This window comes from Tetrao urogallus (genome assembly GCF_951394365.1).
Source record: "Tetrao urogallus genome assembly, chromosome: 8".
Taxonomy (NCBI): Eukaryota; Metazoa; Chordata; class Aves; order Galliformes; family Phasianidae; genus Tetrao; species Tetrao urogallus.
The window spans coordinates 10,402,156-10,422,613 of NC_136821.1; the positions used below are offsets into that span (position 1 = coordinate 10,402,156).

Consider the following 20,458-nt stretch of genomic DNA (forward strand, 5'->3'; position numbering starts at 1 on the left):
AGACTGAACAGCTAAGTCCCTGAATAACTTACATCTTCTAAACTAATTTGGTTATATATGCAATGCGAAGGTGTGGGGGCTGGAGCTCCATGTGATTGGAATTCATTACAAATAATTCATCTCTGGAAAGCCTGGCCTCTGAGTGCATTAAAACGATATCAGCCCCCAAATATGTGCTGAGACCCTGCCTCCTGGAAGATGACAGTGAGATTTCTGTCTGTCTTGGCTTTTATAAAGCATTTCAGGGGAGCAGAGCACTGCTCTGAAGCCAAGGCATGCCATTAGCAGGCTACATCAGGGCTGAGGTTTTAGCTGAACATTTGGATTTGCCAAAAACCTGAGCATGGGGATTGTGTCAGATATTTGTTCCTTCCTTTCCAGCATGGAGCTGGGTCATAGACCATAGGATTTGAATGAAATCCTGCATCATCTTGGAATCTGGGAATTTAGGGGAAGGGACATACTACAGGTTTGGGACCATCCTATAGGCTATTTAGGCAATGTGAATCTGTGGGCAGTGAATATTAGGGTTCCAGTTCATTAAAGGAAGGCAGCCAGAAGGGTCACTGCCATGTTTCACATTCTCTTGCCTAAATATCATTCTGTGAAAAGCACTAAAAGTATCTCGCCATGACTCCACATAGTAATTCTTGTGCTAGAGAGCTCAGATTAGCAGGTAACATAGTACTACACTTTTGGTACCCCAGAATTTGAACAGAGGTTTGGATTTGGGGTATATATTGACCACTTGATTGCCTTGTGGCCAAAGGTTTCCATATGATAACCAGTGCTGTGCAGAGCCAAGAAGATGCTGCAGCAAAATATATTGTTCTCTTCAAGCAGTCTGAAACTTGGATCCAGCACTATAGAATGCTATACGCTTCTCCTCCTGTAGTTAGAATTGAGCTGTATGTCTGTTATGTGGCAAGGCGTTGGCCTTAGAGCCTGCACTGGGGTCTTGAAACTGTAAAAACAAAGCTTTAGGGGAAATGTCTTGTGGCTGACTGTCAGGAAGGGCATTGGTTTGTTGGTGTAATGATTATATGGCTTGCATTTTGTCTGCTGGAGGCTCACATTCTGAGAATACTTTAGATCACAGGAGAAATCAGATTTTTTTTTCTTTTAATTTCATCTTCTTAGTGTTTTCCCAAAAAGGTCAGCATCTCCAGACTGTGCAGTATTAGAGTGCCAGCGTTAGAGTGACACTGGCTGGTCATGGTGGTAGGAGCTGTGGCTCTACTACTTTGCAAATGTGCAAGAGGCAACTTGGAGAAAAGTTGCCATGTTTCCACAGCTTAAGGCATAAGTCTGTGGTCTCAATTACCAAATCTCAAGACAGACAGAGGCCCTTACAGCCAATGGGCTATTTGCAGTAAGAGTGATGCTGGATGTACTGCACTTACATCACTGATCTGCATGTCAGCAGCATGTCTGGCACTTTGGATTTACAACAGCCATGCAGAGGACTCTACATCACATGTTGAGCAAGAACAGAGGTGCCAGAACCACCAAAATATCTCTGCTTGGGCAGTCCCATAGTACCCAGTGCAGGGAAGGTCTTCCAGGACCACTGTTGGGGTCTTCTGGATAACGTGGAAGTATATCATTAGGGAAATAAATGTGTGCAAGCATTCGTTGCCAAATCCAACCTTTGGATAAACAAAGGACTTCAGACTCCCAGGCACCTTTTCACAAGTGCTAAATTCATTTCGCAGACAAACTCGCACAAAACCCCTCACGTCTTTTTATTATGTGTAGCTAGTCAAAGAAAGATGTAGAGCCCTTTGAGGAGGGCATCTGGAAGCAGCTGGGGATAGACTCAATGTGTGGTCAGGTTCACACCACTCACAGGACCTCGTGTCAGCAGAGCAGGTATTTATTAATGCCCACCAGCTTTGGCCACATCCCAGCGGCACAGTGTGTTTTGCTCTGTTACACAGGCTTTTATTGTTGATTCAGCTCTATCTAATGGGGGCTTTTTCTATGAGGTTCCAGTTCTTAAGGGCTTTCTTGAAAGGTGAAGATCTGTTTGGGTTGCAGGAGTCTGCAGCTGGTGACCATGCTGTAAAAATAGCAGCATATTGAGTTAAACTGATTTCTCTTCTGCAAAGAGTGAACTGGATAATTTAGATAGATCTGGGTAACAGAAAGGTTATAATGAAGTGACCTGTGTTGTGAGATCTTGATTGTTTTGTTCCTGATGTAAAACCCTCTGTGATGCTGGGGTGGATGTGGAAGGAGCTGGGGAGCACCCAGCGGTGAGCACAGAACTTCTGCTTTGCCTCAGGAGAGCCTGTGTGCCTTGTTCCTACCCTGCTGCTGGCCTCTGGACTGTTGTAAAAGGTAGCCCTGGGGTTATGCAGGGAAGCATGGGGTGAGGACGGGTGGAGAGGGCATGGAGAGGCACAGGGATGAAGGACCGAGGCCTTGCTGCCCTGTGCCAGCCCATCACAGCTGCATTGCTAAGCTGTTGTGCTTTGTAATGTTTTTATTTATTTCCTTTATTCTCCCAGTGCTTTTTTGGAATACTTTAGCATTCACCTCACTGCTGTTCTCCTCTCTGGTCTCCATTCTAATAAAATTATAACAGCGCCAATGACAAAAGATCCTGAACGGAAGAATTAATGCTTTTTCAAGAGATTCCTTTTTTAGCCTTTTTTAAAGGCATCTCTTTTCTTTAAAATGAAAGATGAAGCATTTTCTTTTATCCTTAAACTTTACTGTCACGTTTTATTAAGTCAAAATGATAGTTACAGTCAGAGGAAAGCAGGATATGGATTCCTGGTACAGCCATTTTTAAAGTGTGCTTTGTTTTAAAGCCTTGAAGATTGATTGAAGGTATTTTTCTTTTAGACGTGGAGCTTTAGTCAAAGGGGGCCTGATCTGAGTTACCCTCTGTAAATCAGGATTAGGTCCTATGAAATCAATGGAGTTGCAGTGATGCAGTGCAGGATGAGTTGGAATAGGCTCGTGCCCCAGGAGGGATGGAAGGGGATGCCCCACATGCTGTGCTGGAGCAAGGGGTGAAGTCCCTATTGGGCTGCCATGAAAGGTACCAGGGGAGCAATGGGATATCTGTGCTCATAGAGATGCTGGGGCTGCCGTTTCAGCCCAAGCAATGCCCCCAAGAGGAGCAGCTCTTGTCCCATCCAGAGCCACTGTGCCAGAGGCACATGAGCCTAAGGAACCTGACAGAGGAGATGAGAGGATGGTGGCAGGAGTCATGACCTATAAAATGCCTCTCTGTGGAGCCCAAATGTGCTGACCTTTGTGGCAAAGGGCCAAAAGGATTCTCTGCATGTGGTAGGACGGGAGAGAAGGGCCCCAATGCAGCCTGGGGCTGCCAGACTCTCAGGGGGGAGATGGCAGAAAGACTTGGGCACACCATCTTATTGGACATTTTCTTTCTTTCTTTCTTTTTTTAAATGTATCTGCATTTTGGAGGGAGGTAGCAGCTAAGGTGGTAAAGATACATCAAAGATGAGCAAATAAAGAATTGAAGTGATGTGTCCTGCCGGGGATTTGAGTTTTACCAGGGTTTTCAGCTCTTGTCTCTCATCTGCACTGAAACTTTGACAGCTGATTTCTAAAGCCCTAAGCCATTTTGAGCAGAGAGACTTTAATAAGAGCAGCTCTTTTTATAGTATTTAAACTGTATCTAAAGGGCTTAGGGCTAGGACAAGTTCCAGCAGCGAGGCTGGGATGTGTTTGGGACGTGGCTTAGAGGGCTGATCCTGAGCACCTCCCCACCATCCCTCTCAGTGAACATCTGCAGCTTGGACAAAATGGAGGCTCAAGTCCAGCCATCCCCAGCAGAATTCAAGCATTTACACTTTTAGTCAGGCCTACAGCTGCTCTCCTTGGGCATACAGCACTTGTTCATCTGAGAGTATGGGGTTTTTTGGAAATAAAATTGCAACAGCTGGAAATAGCAACGACTTAGGTAGGGACTCTTAAAATATTGAAAAGAAAATGACCAAGGCAGGTTGGGAATGGGTGTATTGGTAGAGTAACTGCTTGCAATGCTATCCACTATCTGAGCTGGTGCTCTAAGGCTTCTTTTGCCTCTGACCAAGCTGGTATTTACCCACTGACTCGCTGATCACAAACACCAGTCCAGGACTACACATAGCACAGATTTCATTTAATAGATTTCGTGTTTGTAATTGGGTGCAAGAGATAGCTGACATAGGGAAGGATACGGGCTTTTTATATTGTTTCTTTTTTATCTTTCTTCAGTTGTGTATTTCCACTTCATATTAATTTTTGATTTTCAAGCACACTTTGGATTTCCTTGTGACAACAAGGAAAAAGGAGATGGAACTTTACCCTAAATACTGGTTACAGCTTTCTAAGGAACTCTGAAGTGTCTTGGACTGTGGTAAAATCTCCCAGGGAAAGTGGCAGAAATCCAGCTACTTGGCACATTTTACGACTAGTCCAGACAAAACACTAGTAAATGTACTCTGCTTTGGCACAGAATAATCTGTGGGATGTTATGAAGCTCTCTTGTATGAAACTTATTGTTTCATGACTGTTGAGTGTGAAGCTTGGATTTACTCATCTGCTGCTTCTGGACCACACGGGGCCTTAGAGAAGTGTTGGAGGGCTGTGGGAGAGCTCTGCTTTGTGTCCTCAAGTACTCTTATCTAATTTGTAAGATTTTTTGTTCACCTGACTTGAGGTCATTTTTTTGGATGGTTAGCACATGAAAGCAGCCATATTGACTCAGATCAAAAGTTTGCCTAGCTTACTACCTTATTTCTGGCTTAGATAATCACAGCTGTACTGGGAGGAGTACAGCATGCATAAAGTGAGATTTCTGTGCCTGTCTCTTCCAGTTCCCAGCAATGATCTCTGACATGAAGAAGTCCTTTTACTTCTTTTGCATTTCCCACAACAACCATCTCCTATCAAAGGGAAATTTGGCTTTGTCTCCGCTGGAACTTTCAGTGGATCTGAGAGCTATACAAACACATCTCCCTGGAGTCCACAGCTGTGTGCTGCATTTAACTTCTGGATCTATACTGAAAAAAAGTTGTCATTTAAACCAACGGCTGAAAATATAATCTGGTGCTCCATCATCAGTAACTTGTATTATAGCGTGACTTGAGTAACATCTCCATCATCTGAGATGCCACAGTGCCCATTTATGTATGCCCTACAGTATGCTTGTGCTTAATGACTGAACACTCTTTTGGCTTTGGCTTTGAATGATTTCAGGCCTCTGACTTCTGCCAGTCCAGTTTTTAATGTAACACTGTATTTGCTGTGTTAAAAAACAAACAAACAAAAAAAGCTCCACAGCTCTATAGGGAAACACTGTAGAAATTCCACTGGAGAAATGGAAGGGGATTTTATACATCCCTACATAAAATCTGTATATAGGGCTGAAAAAAAAATAGTGTGAAATGCTGTAATCTCTCACTCTTGCCAGTAAGGAAACCAAATCTCTGTAATGTCCCCGGCTCCTGTATGCCAATGTTATTTTCAGTGGTACAGTGCGACTGCTGAGGACATGCATAATGGATGCACTTCTATATGCCTGTGTTTAAAATCACAGAGAATACACTTAAGAATAAAACAGGATTAATCTTTCAAACCTGCTGTCTCCCACCGCTGCTGTAAGCAGTCTGTTGTTGCTCCCATGATGCCCAAAGACCTTCAGGAACTTCTCCCAGCTCCTTGATGCTCCACAGCATGGTCCCACATGTTGGAGTTGGCCCTTGCCATAAGCCTGCCATTGCTTACTAGTGTCTTGTGTTATTGGACTCCAGTCTGAGTTCTTCAGCTCACTGGAGGGGCTTGGGGGACTGCTAGCAAAACCAGAGAGGCACTGGGCACTGCAGGAGCTGACTGTTGTGTTACCTTTAGGAGTCACGGCACCCACTGGAATTGAAAATCTCATTATATGTGAATTAAATCAGAATCAGCTTTATCAGTAGATAAGATTCAATGATAGAAGGCTTCATTTGTTTGAAAACGTGTTTGCATTAATTGAACAGAGTTACATAGGAAAAAAACAATGTGCTCATTGGGAAGATTAAATTTGGCAATGCAGATTTTCTTAAGCTGCTTCAGCATCTTGGGGAGCGGTAGCAGGAGCTAATTAATCCTCCATCTCCTGCCTCAGGCCTGGTAGCCCCAGGGAGCTCAAAGAGCTCTACCTGTTGTGCTCCTGTTGTTACCAACTGCTCATGTAGGAGAGGCAGGGTTTGCCCTTCTACCTGAGAGAAGAGCTCCTCCTCCTCAGCTGTGCCTTAGCTCATGTGGCTGTGACATCCTGTAGTAACACAGGCAATTGACTCACTTCTCACCCTTCTCCCCATTAAGATCTTTTAATTTTTATGTTACACCTTAATTAGCACTTTCCTGGCAACACCTTTAAAGTGGTTTTTCTTGTTTCAAGACATCTAAAACAGCAGTGGTAAAATGTATAAACTTCCTGTTAGAACAGTATTAATTGCACGTGTTCTGATGTTGGCCTACCCAGAGCAATCTCTTGATTGCAACACAACATTTAAATACTCCTCCCGTGAAGTGGAAGAGTGAGGAGTCCACACTGGGGACACATTTGCACCTGGAGCACTGGTGATGTCTTGTTGTCAGTGCTGCCCACTGCACGCTGGCTACAGTATAAGGGCATGTGCCCCAAAGCTACACAGAGATATCTAGAAAGCTGTGCACTATGTCTGCCTTTGAAGCTAGAAGCTCAAATATAGTTGTAAATTGGGTCATTCGTTTTTTAAATGCTGTTTTGTGGGTTATTTTCATGTGTACTTACCACAGGTGGGGTTGGGATGAAAGGGGAATTCCATCCTCCCCTACCTATGCTGCAAACTTTGGAAAAACATAATCTTTCTGAAAGTGGAATTATTTGTGTTTCAGGTATCCTCCCTGGGCCCACCTTGGAAGCTAGATCTGCAACTGCCCTTCAGTCATGGTTGTTTCAAGATTAAAGGCCATTTCCCTGTCATTGCCAAGCCTTTTTCTTCTTGCTTTTCATCTCTCAGCATCACAGAATGTACCTGAATACTCTGAAGCTGAACATCAGCAGTGTGTCAGGAAAGAACACCCCACAATTGCTTTTGAAGGTAAGAGCTTCTGTTTCTGTTTCAAGTTCCAGTAGGATGATTCATTTTGAAGTCCTTCCTGGTGTTGTTATGGAGAAGGGTCTAGTCTGTGTTGTTTTGCTTACACCTGCTATCCACAGGTCAGTGCAAGTGGCCTGGTGAATTGCATTCACTTTGAAGCTCTGCAGGGTTTTCCCTCTGAGGTTTCATAGCAGTCACTTACTTTGGGCATTCTGGAACTACTGGTCTAAGAGCCTCTCCTTCCAGTTCTGCTAAAGTCTCCCTGAGATCTTGTACTACATTGAAACTGTGTTTCGTGTGTTTATATACCTTTTACAGCTGGCTGGAACTACAGAGGTAATAAGTGAAAAGCAACAGAGTTTGGACATGACTGAATGCAGGAGAATTAAACTGCTTTAAAATTGCACCACATGGCTGCCGTGTTGTTTGTTGACATCTTGGGGAATGTATCTACCACCTCAGCCAGTAGTTCTTCTGTCTCTTTCACTTAGACACTCATCTTGCCTTTGCAGAAGGCACATCCTTGGAAACTTGGAAGGCTGGGTTGGATGGGGCTCTGAGCTCCTGATCAAGCTGTAGATGTTTTTGTTTACTGCAGAGGAGTTGGACCAGATAGCCTTTAAGGGTCCATTCCAATTGAAAAGATTCTATGGTTCTACAGTTCTAAGATTTATTACTTCAGCGTCCTGCTATGCCACACAAAAATGTGGCCAATCTTTTTACTGTTCCTTTGAAAGACTGGGTTATCCTTGTTCTCATCCAGATGGATTTTCCATGAGCGTATATGTACCTCTATGCTGCAGTCTGCCTGCATGGCACTTAGCCCACGATGCTGCTGTTGCTGCTGTTTCTGCATTCACCCCAGCCTTAAGCTCATCATCAGCTTCTGAATCTCCTTGCTAAAAGTGGTTTCTTCCTAAATGTTGAAGTATTGATCTGGGTTCCCATTTAAGGCCCTGCCATGCATCTCTTGTTACATTCTTGCTAAAGGCAATTAAGTATGTTGCAATGTGTCTCTGGTTAGGTTCTTTGCTAAAGGTAATTTAGCGGTGGTTTCGTGACCTTTGAGATCGGGTTTCCAGGAAGAAAGTAGTCAAAGGCTTCCTTGCTGACCTTTCCGGGTTGTTCTAGAGAGTTTTACCCTTCTTTAGAGAGGAGGAAATGACTGTCTCTTCATTTGGAAAGTGCAAGAGGTTTCTTGTCTGTTTCCCATTATCTGTGTTTTAAAGGTTTAAATGGATTAAAGTAAATTAGCAAAATCTTTAAGCCTACATGATATGGCACTGGCTCTAACCTTGCTCAAGTAGAATGGGTAAATACACCTTTATTTTAATTGCCAAGTTAGTCTGGCTGTCTGTTTAACAGGGGTCGGTGAAAGGAGAAATCCTTGCAGCTAAAAACATGTTGGAACTCAGTTGGATATTTAAATAGATAATTCAAATAATGAAGATGTTTTAGATACAGAAAGAAGGAAAAGTGTTCTCTTCCTATTAGCCAGGAGCACCAAACTTTGAGTTTACTGAGAGTATGTCTGTGGGATCCAGCACTCAGATAAACTATTCTGCAGGGAACATGTGAGCCCTGATTCCTGATTTTGAGGAATAGGTGGGCATTTTTTGGCAGTCAACATCAGTACTTCTCTGAAGGAATGACGGCTACACTTGAGATCTGCCAATTTGCTTTGTTTTGATCAGGCATGAATTTTGAAGTTTGCACTGCAAAGTGAGGTGGGGTCTGGGAAAAGGCTGTGAGCTGAATGATTTTTCCTAGCTGACCACATAGAGGCTGTGAGGCTGGGCCAGGCATTTGTGCTGCTATGCTGTCCTGGGTGTTCATACAGCACCTAGCTACTGCAATGCTGCCCCGGTTTCCCTGGGGCTTATAAATGATGCTCACCATATGGTTTCACCAGCAATAATAACATACCCAGTTTGGAATTTTCATAATTAGATTGTTCTACTCTGTGCTTATAGGAAATCCTGTTAAAGTTTGATTTCCCTTGTTAGATCAATAACAAAATGATCTTTTACTTCCCAGGAGCCTGCTGATGGTGTCTTATTACCTGTTTGTGAGTGGGTGGCTACATGAAGGATCTTGCATGCTTGTTTGTTTTTCAGTGAGCTGAGAAATTAGTAAAACAAGTCATATGTATTCTTAGTGTGTCCTTTTATATTTATTGGTGCATGCACACATGCATACAAGTCCTGCTTAACTAAGCAGTACATCATCGCAGCTCAGCTCCACTACAGGCCACTCTGGGAAGTATAAAACCAGAGAAAATGTTTCGTGTTTCTTTCAGTTATGAACTTTTCTTTCTTTCTTTCTTTCTTTTTTTTTTTTTTTTTTTTTTTTTTTTTTTTTTTTTTCCCTCCAGTCTTTGTGTGTATCTTGCAAGAAGAGATGCTCCCTGTATTTGCAACTGGCCTATGCCCTTGCCATACCAACAAGTTTCTCAACAGTATCATTATTATACAGCTGCCTCTTAGACAGCAAACTATGTTATTCATTAAACTATTATTCATTAAAGACATTTGGAGCTTCTTTGTAACATGCCCCATGGGAAAGCCAGGAACACCGTCTGCCATGGCAATCCTGTATAAGATCTGTTATTTCAAGAGGCCAGAGCCATGACTGACATGTGCTTATATGTCTGTAATGGTTGCAGAGTTTGGTTTCAGCTTGTTTACCAAGGAAGTGCTCAAAAGTCTGCAAACTCATCTGTGTTATATGAATCACTTGGATGTTCACAGCTTAACTGGAAAGTTGTAGACAGGTTTTCACTTGCAGTTTCTCTCATTATTTCTTTCTCTTTAGTTTTATCCATTAGATCACCCTGCTCAGGAGAACTGTGTAGACTCTCCGTGTCCTTCTCTATTCTGTCTGGCAGCGCTTTTTGCTCTGGGTCATGGCTGTTTGTATAAGCTGAAACTACATTATTTGTGCTCCTCTGCTTTAATAACTGCAGCTTTTCTTTGTCCCCAGAAGATCTTGTGCTGAAACATATGATTGAGGTAGACCTGGTTGAGTAGCTTATATCCCAGATCTTCTCAGGACAGCAAATCTCAGCTTTGCAGACTGTATGATCAAGGCTGGTGTGAATTCTGGGCATATAGCATCTGACTGTTTTCTGGTCCTCAGTCTCTGCTATAAGCAGGCAAGTTACTCTGTCTGTGGCCCCAGATATTTAAAGTGAATTAGTTTGAGAGTGTTTAAATCTGGAATTTTACTTCAGACTGTAATTATTGCCTTCTATCAGATGAATGTGATTCGGGTTGTTTGAATGTAGCTTGCTGTATATTTTCTCAATATTTTCTTTCTTTGAACATTTTATTGAAATGTGGCCAGCCTCAAATTCTGAGATCTGTGGGGAGCAGTTAAGTATTTGCTTGTTGCATTGGAAGCAAAAGCTGTTTTAAACTTGTGGGCTGAAGGATAATAAGAAATGATTTATTTCTTTTGAAGGTTCCTGACATTTTACTGAACACCCCCACCATTTTTCATTTGGCCACTAATACGTTGTTCCCTTTACTGTACGCTGATGGGGGAAAAAAGCACATTAGCATCCATCAGCTCCACAAGTCAGCTCAGAGAGCCCCCTAGGAAATTCTGATAAAGATTTACACTTTTCTTGAACAAGTGAGATTTTGAAAATCCAACCCAAATCTTTAGTTAACAGTGGTTGGGATTGCGGGAAGTCTGAGAGGTATACCAGGCTAAACGTTAAAGGGAAAGCAAAATACATTATGGGAGAACTGACTTCTAGCTCATAGCCCTGCTGCCCTTGAATCTCCACATGAGGAGTCCAAATGTAACAGATGATGGAGTGTTAACCTGTGACTGGTGGCATCCTGTGCGTAAGATTGGGATGCTGTGGAATACTTGACCTTCTGAGCAGTTTGGTTTAGATTTTGTTTCTATTAAGGAAGCCTTGTGGTAATTTCCTTTTTAATCTTGAAAAATGAAACTGTGGCAAATGAAGCTGATATTTTCTTTCTCAGGGTTGATATAGAATTTGTTTGAAAATTATGACTAATAAAGCCATAAATATGGAGTGGTCAGGGAATTAATTTGCACTCAGGCCAAACATCCAAAAATTACACCTAACAGCTGTCAATGTATTTTTCATTCTGTAAGAATAATTATAACAATAATGACACTAGCTCTTTGACACTTCCCCATTAGTGATGTCCAGGCACTTCCCAAACCAATGCAATGAGATTTGATTGAAGAAATGATTCAGTGTGCTGTTCCTTGAGGCCTTAAAGAGGAGAGGGGTGTTGGAAGAGTGCCCTTCATTCACAAGATGCTTTAGACAGAGTGAATTGCTGGCAATCAGGAGAGATGCAGTGGAGCTTCAGGAGGCAGAGTGTGCTCAGCTACACAGGTCACCAAAGGAGGATAACGTAGACCAAAGCCATGAAAATCCCTGCTCAGCAGCAGAGCAGCTTATTTATGTTTTCCAGAGATAGCACTGGTGCAACAGTGGCTGGCAGCAGCGTGGGCTTGGTCCTTCCTCTGGCCCAGTGGCTGGCTCCTTTCAGATCCCAGATGGCAGTACTTTGGTGAAAGGAATCAGAGCGAGAAGCAAAGCAAAGTGCTTTTCTTCTTCAGTGCAAACAAAAACATTACAGAGACCTGATTCTCACTTTCAGAGTTTACTTTGCGTGGTTTCGTAACCAAGTAAATCCGAGTCAGTGGCATGGCAGTCCTCATTTATTTAGCGTATCTGCTCCTGGTGAGTGCTAATATATCATGTTCTCCTAAAACCTTCCATTCAAGGATGTGATTGTGTTTTAATAAAGTTCAGTTTAGTACTAGCGCTCTCGTAAGAAGTACTCTTGTTTAATCATGCAGGCTCACCCTGGAAAATCAGGAATAGCCCCAGCTCAGTCAAGCACTTAATATATGTTTACCTTGAAGTCAGTGTGTTTGTGGAACTGGAACCAAGTGTGTGCTTATGTACTCGGGAAGGCTGCAGTCAAGGTGCGTGGAACTGACATATCAAGGCTGTGAATATAAACACTAGTATATAATTTCGTTTCCAGCAAGTTCTACTACCACAGGTCCAATTGATCAACTTGTTTTTCTAAGATGGCTGAATCAAGTGATTCAGAAACCAGTGTGTTCCTCAGCTTAATATAGGAGGAACTGGAAGAAAGTCTCTGTCTGTAAAACACAGCAGACTGAGTTAGAGGTTTTTCTGATCATTTCTGGCTTTGGGAGATGCAGATAAAATCCTGAAGAACTCTTGTGCTTTGGCTTAAAACTCCACTTTTTCATATATCACCCATCCTTTCACTTTACTAGCACTGGGCAATCCTGACAATGTTTTTAATGGAAGTGCTTGAGCTGCAAAATTCAGATTTGTATTTTATGTGAGGGGATTGTTCTGTTTTACAGCATATTAATAAAAGAGGTGGAGGTCACTGTCGATCTCTGGTCTTTGATAATCCTGTGCTATTATTAGCCAGCTTCCAACTTAAAAACACTGATGGTTATGAGAAGAGGTTCATTTTGAAACTCTTAAAGGATTTCATAGCCTCTGATTCATAGGTATCATCAATTCATGATGGGGCCTTTATCCACAGGAAACTGTAGTCCTCATAGGTCCAACTGGCTAAGTAGTACAAATTCCGTGTTTGTCTCAGATTTTCCTGTTAAGCCTCTGGTGAGCTGGCAAAGAGGGTCAGCTTCTACTTGAGGATGTTCATCAAAATCCCATCTTCTTTCATGGCAGATCTGAGGATCTGTGAATGAAACTCAAGGGGAATTCAGTCATGTTTTCCCTGCCTTCTCTCAGTATCCTGCATTCTTATCATGAAAACAATTGTGTTGAATCTTGCACCATCTCTGTTGGCACAGGTATCTGGTGCAGACATATAACTGTAAGGATAGTGGAAAAAAAATTCTGCCGCCAGACGTGGAGGAGATGGTTTGAATAATGACAAAGGAGTGTTTTTTTCCATCAGACCGTAACAGCTGTAGGAGCCAAGATGCAGCTTGCTCCTGTCTGAAAAGAGGGATTATACTGATCAGAACGTCATAGGAAGGTGCAAGTGATGCATGAGCACTCATCATTCTGAGCGAGAGAGATTGTGTGACAGCTGCAGGGCTTGTCTCAGTATGCAATGGATCACAACACTTTAACACACTGCAACATACTAAGCAAACGAGAGCTCTGGATGAGCTGGCAGTGGGGCTGCACATGGCCCTGGTTAGCTTGATTTCACAAGGTGTGGTGGGACGCAGCACAACATTTGCCTATGTTGACAGCCTGCTGAGGAAAGTTAGTTCCATCCCTTCCAGCAGTCCTGTGCTGTGCAGACATGCACCTTTGGTCCAGATGACCTTGGATATGGCAAATGGACTCACTCCCCACTCACAACCACACATCCATATTCTCCATTCTTGCAGCACTGTGGCATCTCCTCTTTGTCTGCTGGCTTGCCATGTTTGCAGTGAGCAGCTATGCCTGGTGAAGGGTCTCTGATACTGTACAGTGGCTGGGATTTGTGTTCTTGTGCAGCTCTGAGAAACAGGGATCGCATTGAAGGGGAAAGAGTCCCTTTCACGTTCCATGACTTCTTCCCCAATCCCCCACCCTAATGGTGGGGACTCACCAAGTGCTGTCTGGCTCTGCCCTGGGGTAGTTCTTGACTGAACTTCTGCCTGCCCTTCGCTATGAGTGAATAGGTCAGAGGAACCCAAACAAAAGAGAGAATGGTGCAAAACTGGCCTCTGTGGAGCAGAAATGTGGAAGAACTGTAAAATGTGAAGAAGCTGGAATGTAACTCTCAGTCCTTTAAACTCCTTCCTTGGGAGACCAGCAGGGTAGCATAAGAGCACACTGTCCCTTACTGAGAGTGAGCATTAGTTCATGCTTATAATCTGTTGTTTTCTTTATTTGGGATTGAATCCCTGCGTTCTTTCTGACAGACTGGTGTGTTTTGCCAGCTGCTCCACATTAATAATAAAAAACTAAATAAACAAACAGTCGTAATTGTATTTTTGCAAAAATCAGGTTTGGACTAAGTTCTTTTTTCTCCATTATTGAAACAATTAAGCTACACTTGTTTTGAAGAAATGATCAAAATTTAGGGAACAAACAGTAAAGATGCTTGGTATGCATTAGCAACAGTGCATCCTGCACATTGTATGCCTTACAGATAATGAAGCATGAATGGACTGGTTTAACTATTTAGACTTGAGACACTACATGGTTTCATGATTTGCCCAAGACAGAGGGCTCCAAAGTTAGCATTGTTGGGTACTTGGAGCCTTGCCTACATCTGTACATGATATTCCTCTCTTGGGATGGAAGCTCAGCAAGGTCAGTTCATGGAGGAAGTGTATGAGAAGCATAAAGTCATCTATACTTGACATAATTTTAAATGGTAACAATTTGGTTGCTATGATTACTATGATTCCTGTGGCTATGTGGACATATGACTTGGGTCTTCCGTTCATGTCTCCCTTCAGGATGGCAAGAACAAAGCCTTTTCATCCAACTCCTTCCTTTTCTTGGAATTTGAGAGATAGAACTCTTTTCTCCCTCTTGATACAAAGAGAGAAAAAGCCTAACTCTTTTTTCTTCTAGTCATTTCCTATCCATGTGCCCTTGGACAGCTTGGAGAGAGCAACTCTTGTGCTTCTTCAGTCTCATTGAAGGGAAATGGTTATCTGCAGCCATCTATAATGGTGACACTCATACAGCTGGTGGGTTAGCAGATCCTTATTTCTCTCATCTTGGAAAGAATTTTGTAGGTGGCCAGCACTAAAATAATTGAGTGAGTGGGCAACAAATGAGATAGAAATATGACTGGAAGGTGAAGGCTGATAAAAAAGAAAGCAGGAGTAGGAGGGATGCTTAGCTTGGGTAAGAGGGTAAACTGGGTAAAACAATTGGATTTAGATACTGAGGGAAGAGAGGGGGAAACTGCTGACTTGGGTATGGTGTAGGATTGGCCTACTTTGTAGAATGGATGTACTATGCCAGCAGCTTTCTAAGTCTTCATAACTATGAACAGAGATCAGAGATTCAGGAAGGCAATGAAGCTAGATATTGCAGCGGTTGGGATTAGGGCATATTTGGTGTACAATTAAAGATTTCAACAGCTCAGGTTAACAAATGAGAGAATGTAATGAGGTGGAGGTGGTGATGGGAAGACAAGACACAGGGTGATATGCATGTGTAGGAGGATTTTGGGGGTAAAGCCAGCTAGAGTTTTCTGGCCTCCTGAGTAAAGTTGAGCTCTGAGTGCTGACACATTTGTTTGCTTAGCTCTGCCTGCAGATCAAAAGATTTCTCTTTCCCCTGACAATTTTGCTGAGTTGTGGGGTGTTTTTGTGTTGTGGAGGCTTTTTTTTAACATCTCAGCAGGGAATAGGAGTGAAACATTTTCAAAGACTATTGCACTAACCTGTGGTGTGACCTACAACAGAGAGCTAAAATTTAAAATGAGGTTGATGTTAAAATATGATTCATTGTTGGTCTAATGAAGATAACACTGTACGTTGACAGTTACTTTTATGGAGCCTCGGAAGCGTCCATGCTTGCTGTGTTTCAGAAGCCACGTAATAGCATGCGCAGTCATTAGCCATCTGATCTTTGGTTGCAGCCTTGCTTGCTTTGTTCCTTGTGGATTCTGATCAGTAACCCTTACAGAAAGGGTACTCTGACATCACTCTTAGCAGGCAACTGTCTGCTTCATCAAAAATGCTCTGAATGCTGAGGATAAATGATGCAGAGGATGGTCTAACTTAGCAGGCCTTGGCGAGTGAACAGATTTAAGATGATAGGTTAAATTCTGATAAGAGGTCATTTCATCAGTGTATACCAAAAGGACAGGCTGTGACTTTATGTTACAAAGTGATTTACATCTGTTGGTCATTTTGGGATTCAGCGCTGAGAGTCCTGAGACTCCTGCAAGCTAGCGGATGGATTGGACAAGATCTCAGCACTTGCAAACTGGAGGATCTGCCAGCTGCTGAATGTTTGCCCTGTGCCAAAGCTAAGCAAGCTAAAAGGAGAGGTGACTGTACAGTTACAAAAATCATCAATGTCATTTGTACCTCGCCGTGAATACTGGCACAGGAGTTAAACAAGCCATGAAGTAGTAAGCTGGATTAAGAGAATTTTTAAGAGATAAATTTGAGGCAAAAAGGGAAGCACTCAATGTGTGGTCAAGCTAATGCTGCACAGAAATAGGTCCATATAGCTGCAGAACAGGTATTTACTTAGCCCATTGAGTTTGGCAGGCCCTCAGTGCTTTGTGAATGCTCCACCTCATTACGTGAGCCTGTACCTGCTGTACTCAAAGCCCCTGAAAAATAAGCTGATTCAGCAAGTTGTATTTTCTGGAATGTAGTCTCTGGATCTTTCTTTTTGTTTAAATTCCCAATCTTCCTCCCTTAAGGTCTCTTTATGGTTCTTGAAGCTTTTCTATGCGATCCTCCCCTTTTGGCAGGAGATTGGTTTTACTACATTGTAGCATAACCAGTGACTGTAGCCGGTACAAGCCAGGAGGAGCTATTCCAGAATAACTCCACTTGTGGACCTTCTTAATATGTGACAACACTGTTGCTCTAAGAACAAAAAGGGTCATGCAGACATGCCTGAATTTGCTTGCAACTCTCCAGCTTTGGTGCAGATGACTTTGCAGCTGCTGGTGTGGATACATATTGGGCTGCAAGCTCTGCCCAAAACACAGGAGAAAGATTTGGATGAGTAATTTAAGTTGAGCTTTTTGCTCTTGCAGCCTCACTGGTATTCAAAGATAGCAAAATTAGGAACGTAGGTAGCTTGTTTATATGGATATATCCTTATTTTGCAGGAAGAATCCTTGACCCTCTAGGCAATTATGCAGAGAATTATTCCAGAAGAGTTCTTGAGTAGTGATGTGGTTAGCTGAGCTCCATGTGCTTAGCAATGGCTTTGCAATTCAAGGCACAAGCAATTCACCTCTCTGCTCACGTGGTGTGTGTTGGATGCACAAAGCCATCACAGCCTGCTGGAAAAGGGAACTGTGAGCGGCCTCCAGTGGGATGAAGAAATGAGTCCTATCCTTCAGATAAGGAAGTGTCAGCTCAGTGTTTACATACTTCTTCCCACCAAAACACACAGGATGAGGGTGAGGTGGGGAGCAGCTGGTTTTAAGGAGATGAAGACTCAAGTATTACCAGGTTTACCACGTCTTCAGAAGCTGATCCAAAACTCATCAAGCTTGGTGGAAGACTGCCAATGACTTGAAGAGCCTTTGGATCAGACCCTTAGAGCTAGCTCTCGCAATTTGGCACACTGGCATTTATGCAGCTGGCTAATCCCTGTCATGCTCCTGTACTCTCAGGAACAGAGCAGCATGTCAGCTGGGCACAGGGACCACTACACCAAATGGCACAGGGCCTCTTTTCTCCTTGTCTTAGGCATGCCTGAAAGCCTGAACACAGCTGTGTGTGCCAGTGAACATTTCCTGTGAAGCTCTGTGCTCTCTGCTGCTGGACACCTGAACCACCTTGAGCTGCTCTGGGTGGTGGTGGAGGCTTTTAAACTGCTGTTTGTTGTCCTAATGTGAAGGAAGTGAGATCATGGATCTTTAACCCCTTGGAAATGATCAGAGATGAGGAGCACAAAGGAGGCCTTGATGAACACTTTGCCCCAAAGCTGCGTGGTTCCTCACTTTCTGGCTCCTGCTGCTGACATGCAAAGCCAGAGACTTGACTTTTAATTTTTCATGCTGCTTTTAAACAGATACTTTTGCAAATGTAAACATGCCCCAGCACTGAAGGTTTCTACCCAAATTAAGGAGTCAGCACTGGAAAAATCAGCCGTCTGAAGAAGGTCAAATACGAGCAAACTCTGGAGATCATTGGGTCCATATGTATAAACTTCAGCTAATATGGGATAGGCCCAGGGCAGCACTTACCTTGCATAACTGAGCTTGTTTCACAGTGAAAGGCTACAAGTGTCCTTAGGGATGCCTGTGGTCTGAGCAGTAGATTTGAATGTGCCAAATGAAAAAAAAGACCCGTGTCCTGGCTACATTTCCATTTCACTTTATCCCTTCCCTCTAACAGGAAGAAAGAAGGTTGGAAGGAAAAAGTGCCATTTGGCATTAATTCTGACAACTCGCATTTAGACATTCTTAGCTGGGACCATGCTGGGTTTAATAATCTCCAACTACATGCCTATAAAAGCTTAATTTTGCTATGAGGATGCATGCCTTGAAGCCTTTAATTTAATAACCAGGAAGGGTTTCTTTATAAGTTGTACCACCTGCAGTAGTAATAGAAATCAAGACACTGCCTGTTATTTCTTGGTCTTGACTGACATTTCAGCCAACATGGAAAGATTCGAGCCACCTACTGCCTTTAATTTTTTTTTTAATTATTTTTACCTGTAATTTGTCAGAGCTTGCCATTAAATAGAAGATCTGATGAGTTTGCCTCTGTGAAGCGAGGAGCTTTTGCTTAGAGCAGCAGATGAAGAAATATTCTTTCTGCCGCTGCACTGTAATAGTGTGTTAGTTAGCAGGAAAAAGTTGGTAGGAGAGAAGGTAAAATGACAAGAGAAATTATGGCCTAAAAGCAGGATCCTTAAAAAGTATCACTATTATACAGCAATCCCCCATTCCCACCCCCACCAGCCAAGAGAAATGCCAGGAGATCCGTATCACATGTCAGCCAGCTAACCTGCCTGAAAGGTGTTATTGCTGCTGGTTCTGCTGCTTGGCTCAGAAGTGTCTCAGCAGCTAAAGGGCTACAGGAGAAGAAGACAGAGCCCCGTTAGTTAGGAAAATGCAAGAGGTGAAACTGCAGAGCCTCCTCAGTGCCAGTACATCATTGTGGGTCCCAGAGGAGTGTAGGAGGTGGGGACGCTTGAAGGTTAGGTAGGCTGTTATTCTTTAACTCATGCCTTTTCAATGAAGAGCAGATGAGGTACGCGTGTTGCGTGTGGCTACGTGGTGGGACAAGAATGCTGGGAAGGGCTAGAAGCTTCCAGCTCATGGTGATGGGGTTTTAAGATTGTATGGGTGAAGGTCCCAGCAGGGCTCAGTCAGGTGGAGCATGGGGACAAGACTGGTGCTCAGCCCCATTTCACTGGAGCTCAGGAAGGGTTAGGAAATGTGATGTTCAGGACAGAACCAGAAGTTTCATGGCAAGGTTCTGTCCTGGAAAGCAACGCAGGACAAGTAGAGCAAAGAAAAGGGACTTTTACATCTATTTTGTTAAGGTTTTGGTAACTGAAAGACTTGATTAGCTGTCATCCATCCCTAGAAAAAGAGGGGATTTAAGATTGCTCAACAAATATTCCTATGTCAGAAGTTTCAAACTGTTAGACATCTGTAACACTACAGAACATGCCAAGGCACCAAAAGCCTTACAAACAACACGATTCCTTGTCAGTATCATCATTTCAGTCCAGGGGAGAGGAGAACTAATGCTTACATCAACATGTTCAAACCTGCCTGCCTTCAATGAACCTTCTTGTTACTAGGGATATAAATTGACAAAGTGGCATATTTATTCAGAAATCTTTTGTTCTGCTCTGGACATAGCTGCATCAGTGCTGTGGTTTGTCCTGGTCACTGGCCTGTCTCTTGATGTCCTATTGGTATGGGACCAGAAGATTTTGCCTTTTGCGTTCAAAGCTTTGAGTCTTATGGATCTTCAGCATCCAGCCCTTGAATGAGGCAGGGTTGATTGTCAACAGGTTACAGAGGGATTCTGATATGATTTGGTCTCATCTGTGCCCTGCTCCCTCGGATATTTAGTATTCTCCATGTATTTAACAGCCAGAGTATAACAGGACTAAGAGAAGCCCTCAAAGTATACATGGGTGATTTTCAGGAGAGAGGGATAAAGTGATAGGGATCCCAGGTACTAGCTAAAGTGAAACCTGGCACAGAACCTAAAGCCTTTCATTGGAGCAGCCAGATCTCAAATCACTCACGCTCTATCCTGGTGTTCAGTCAGGTGAGCCCACCTTTTCTTTTTGGAGAGCAGCTGCTTCCCTTTGCCTGGCAGAGAAGGCAGGGCAGTGGATGTGTCACAGCAGGCAGCCTGGTCCCTGTACACCACTTAGCCTCATCAGTGGCCGTGACTTGCCAGGTTTAACAGAACTAAAACAACCTGCCACTGTCTCCAGAGCCACCGCTCATGCTCTGTCTTGGATGTGAAAATAAGTGCTGAGACAGCCCTGTGTTTATGTACATGAATTGCACGTTCTGTCGAGAATGAGAATAAATAGCAACCCTTTAAATAGATTATTAATTAGCCTTCTCCTGAGAGATAACTCAGTAGGAAATCCATTAGCAGATGTCTGGGTGAACTCACTGCTTCTAGAGCAGACTTATTGTGTTCTGCTT

General features: G+C 43.1%; 1 protein-coding gene across 1 annotated transcript in view; it reads left to right on the plus strand.

The window, feature by feature from the left end:
- Nucleotides 1-6,940: 6,940 nt before the first annotated feature.
- Nucleotides 6,941-20,458, plus strand: part of SEMA5B (semaphorin 5B) — a gene marked incomplete at both ends in the record, with an annotated part of 123,950 nt that continues 110,432 nt past the window's right edge. The window contains one exon of the mRNA XM_079539334.1: nt 6,941-7,094. Coding sequence (XP_079395460.1) covers nt 6,941-7,094 — 154 coding nt within the window. The remainder of the gene's footprint in view (nt 7,095-20,458) is intronic.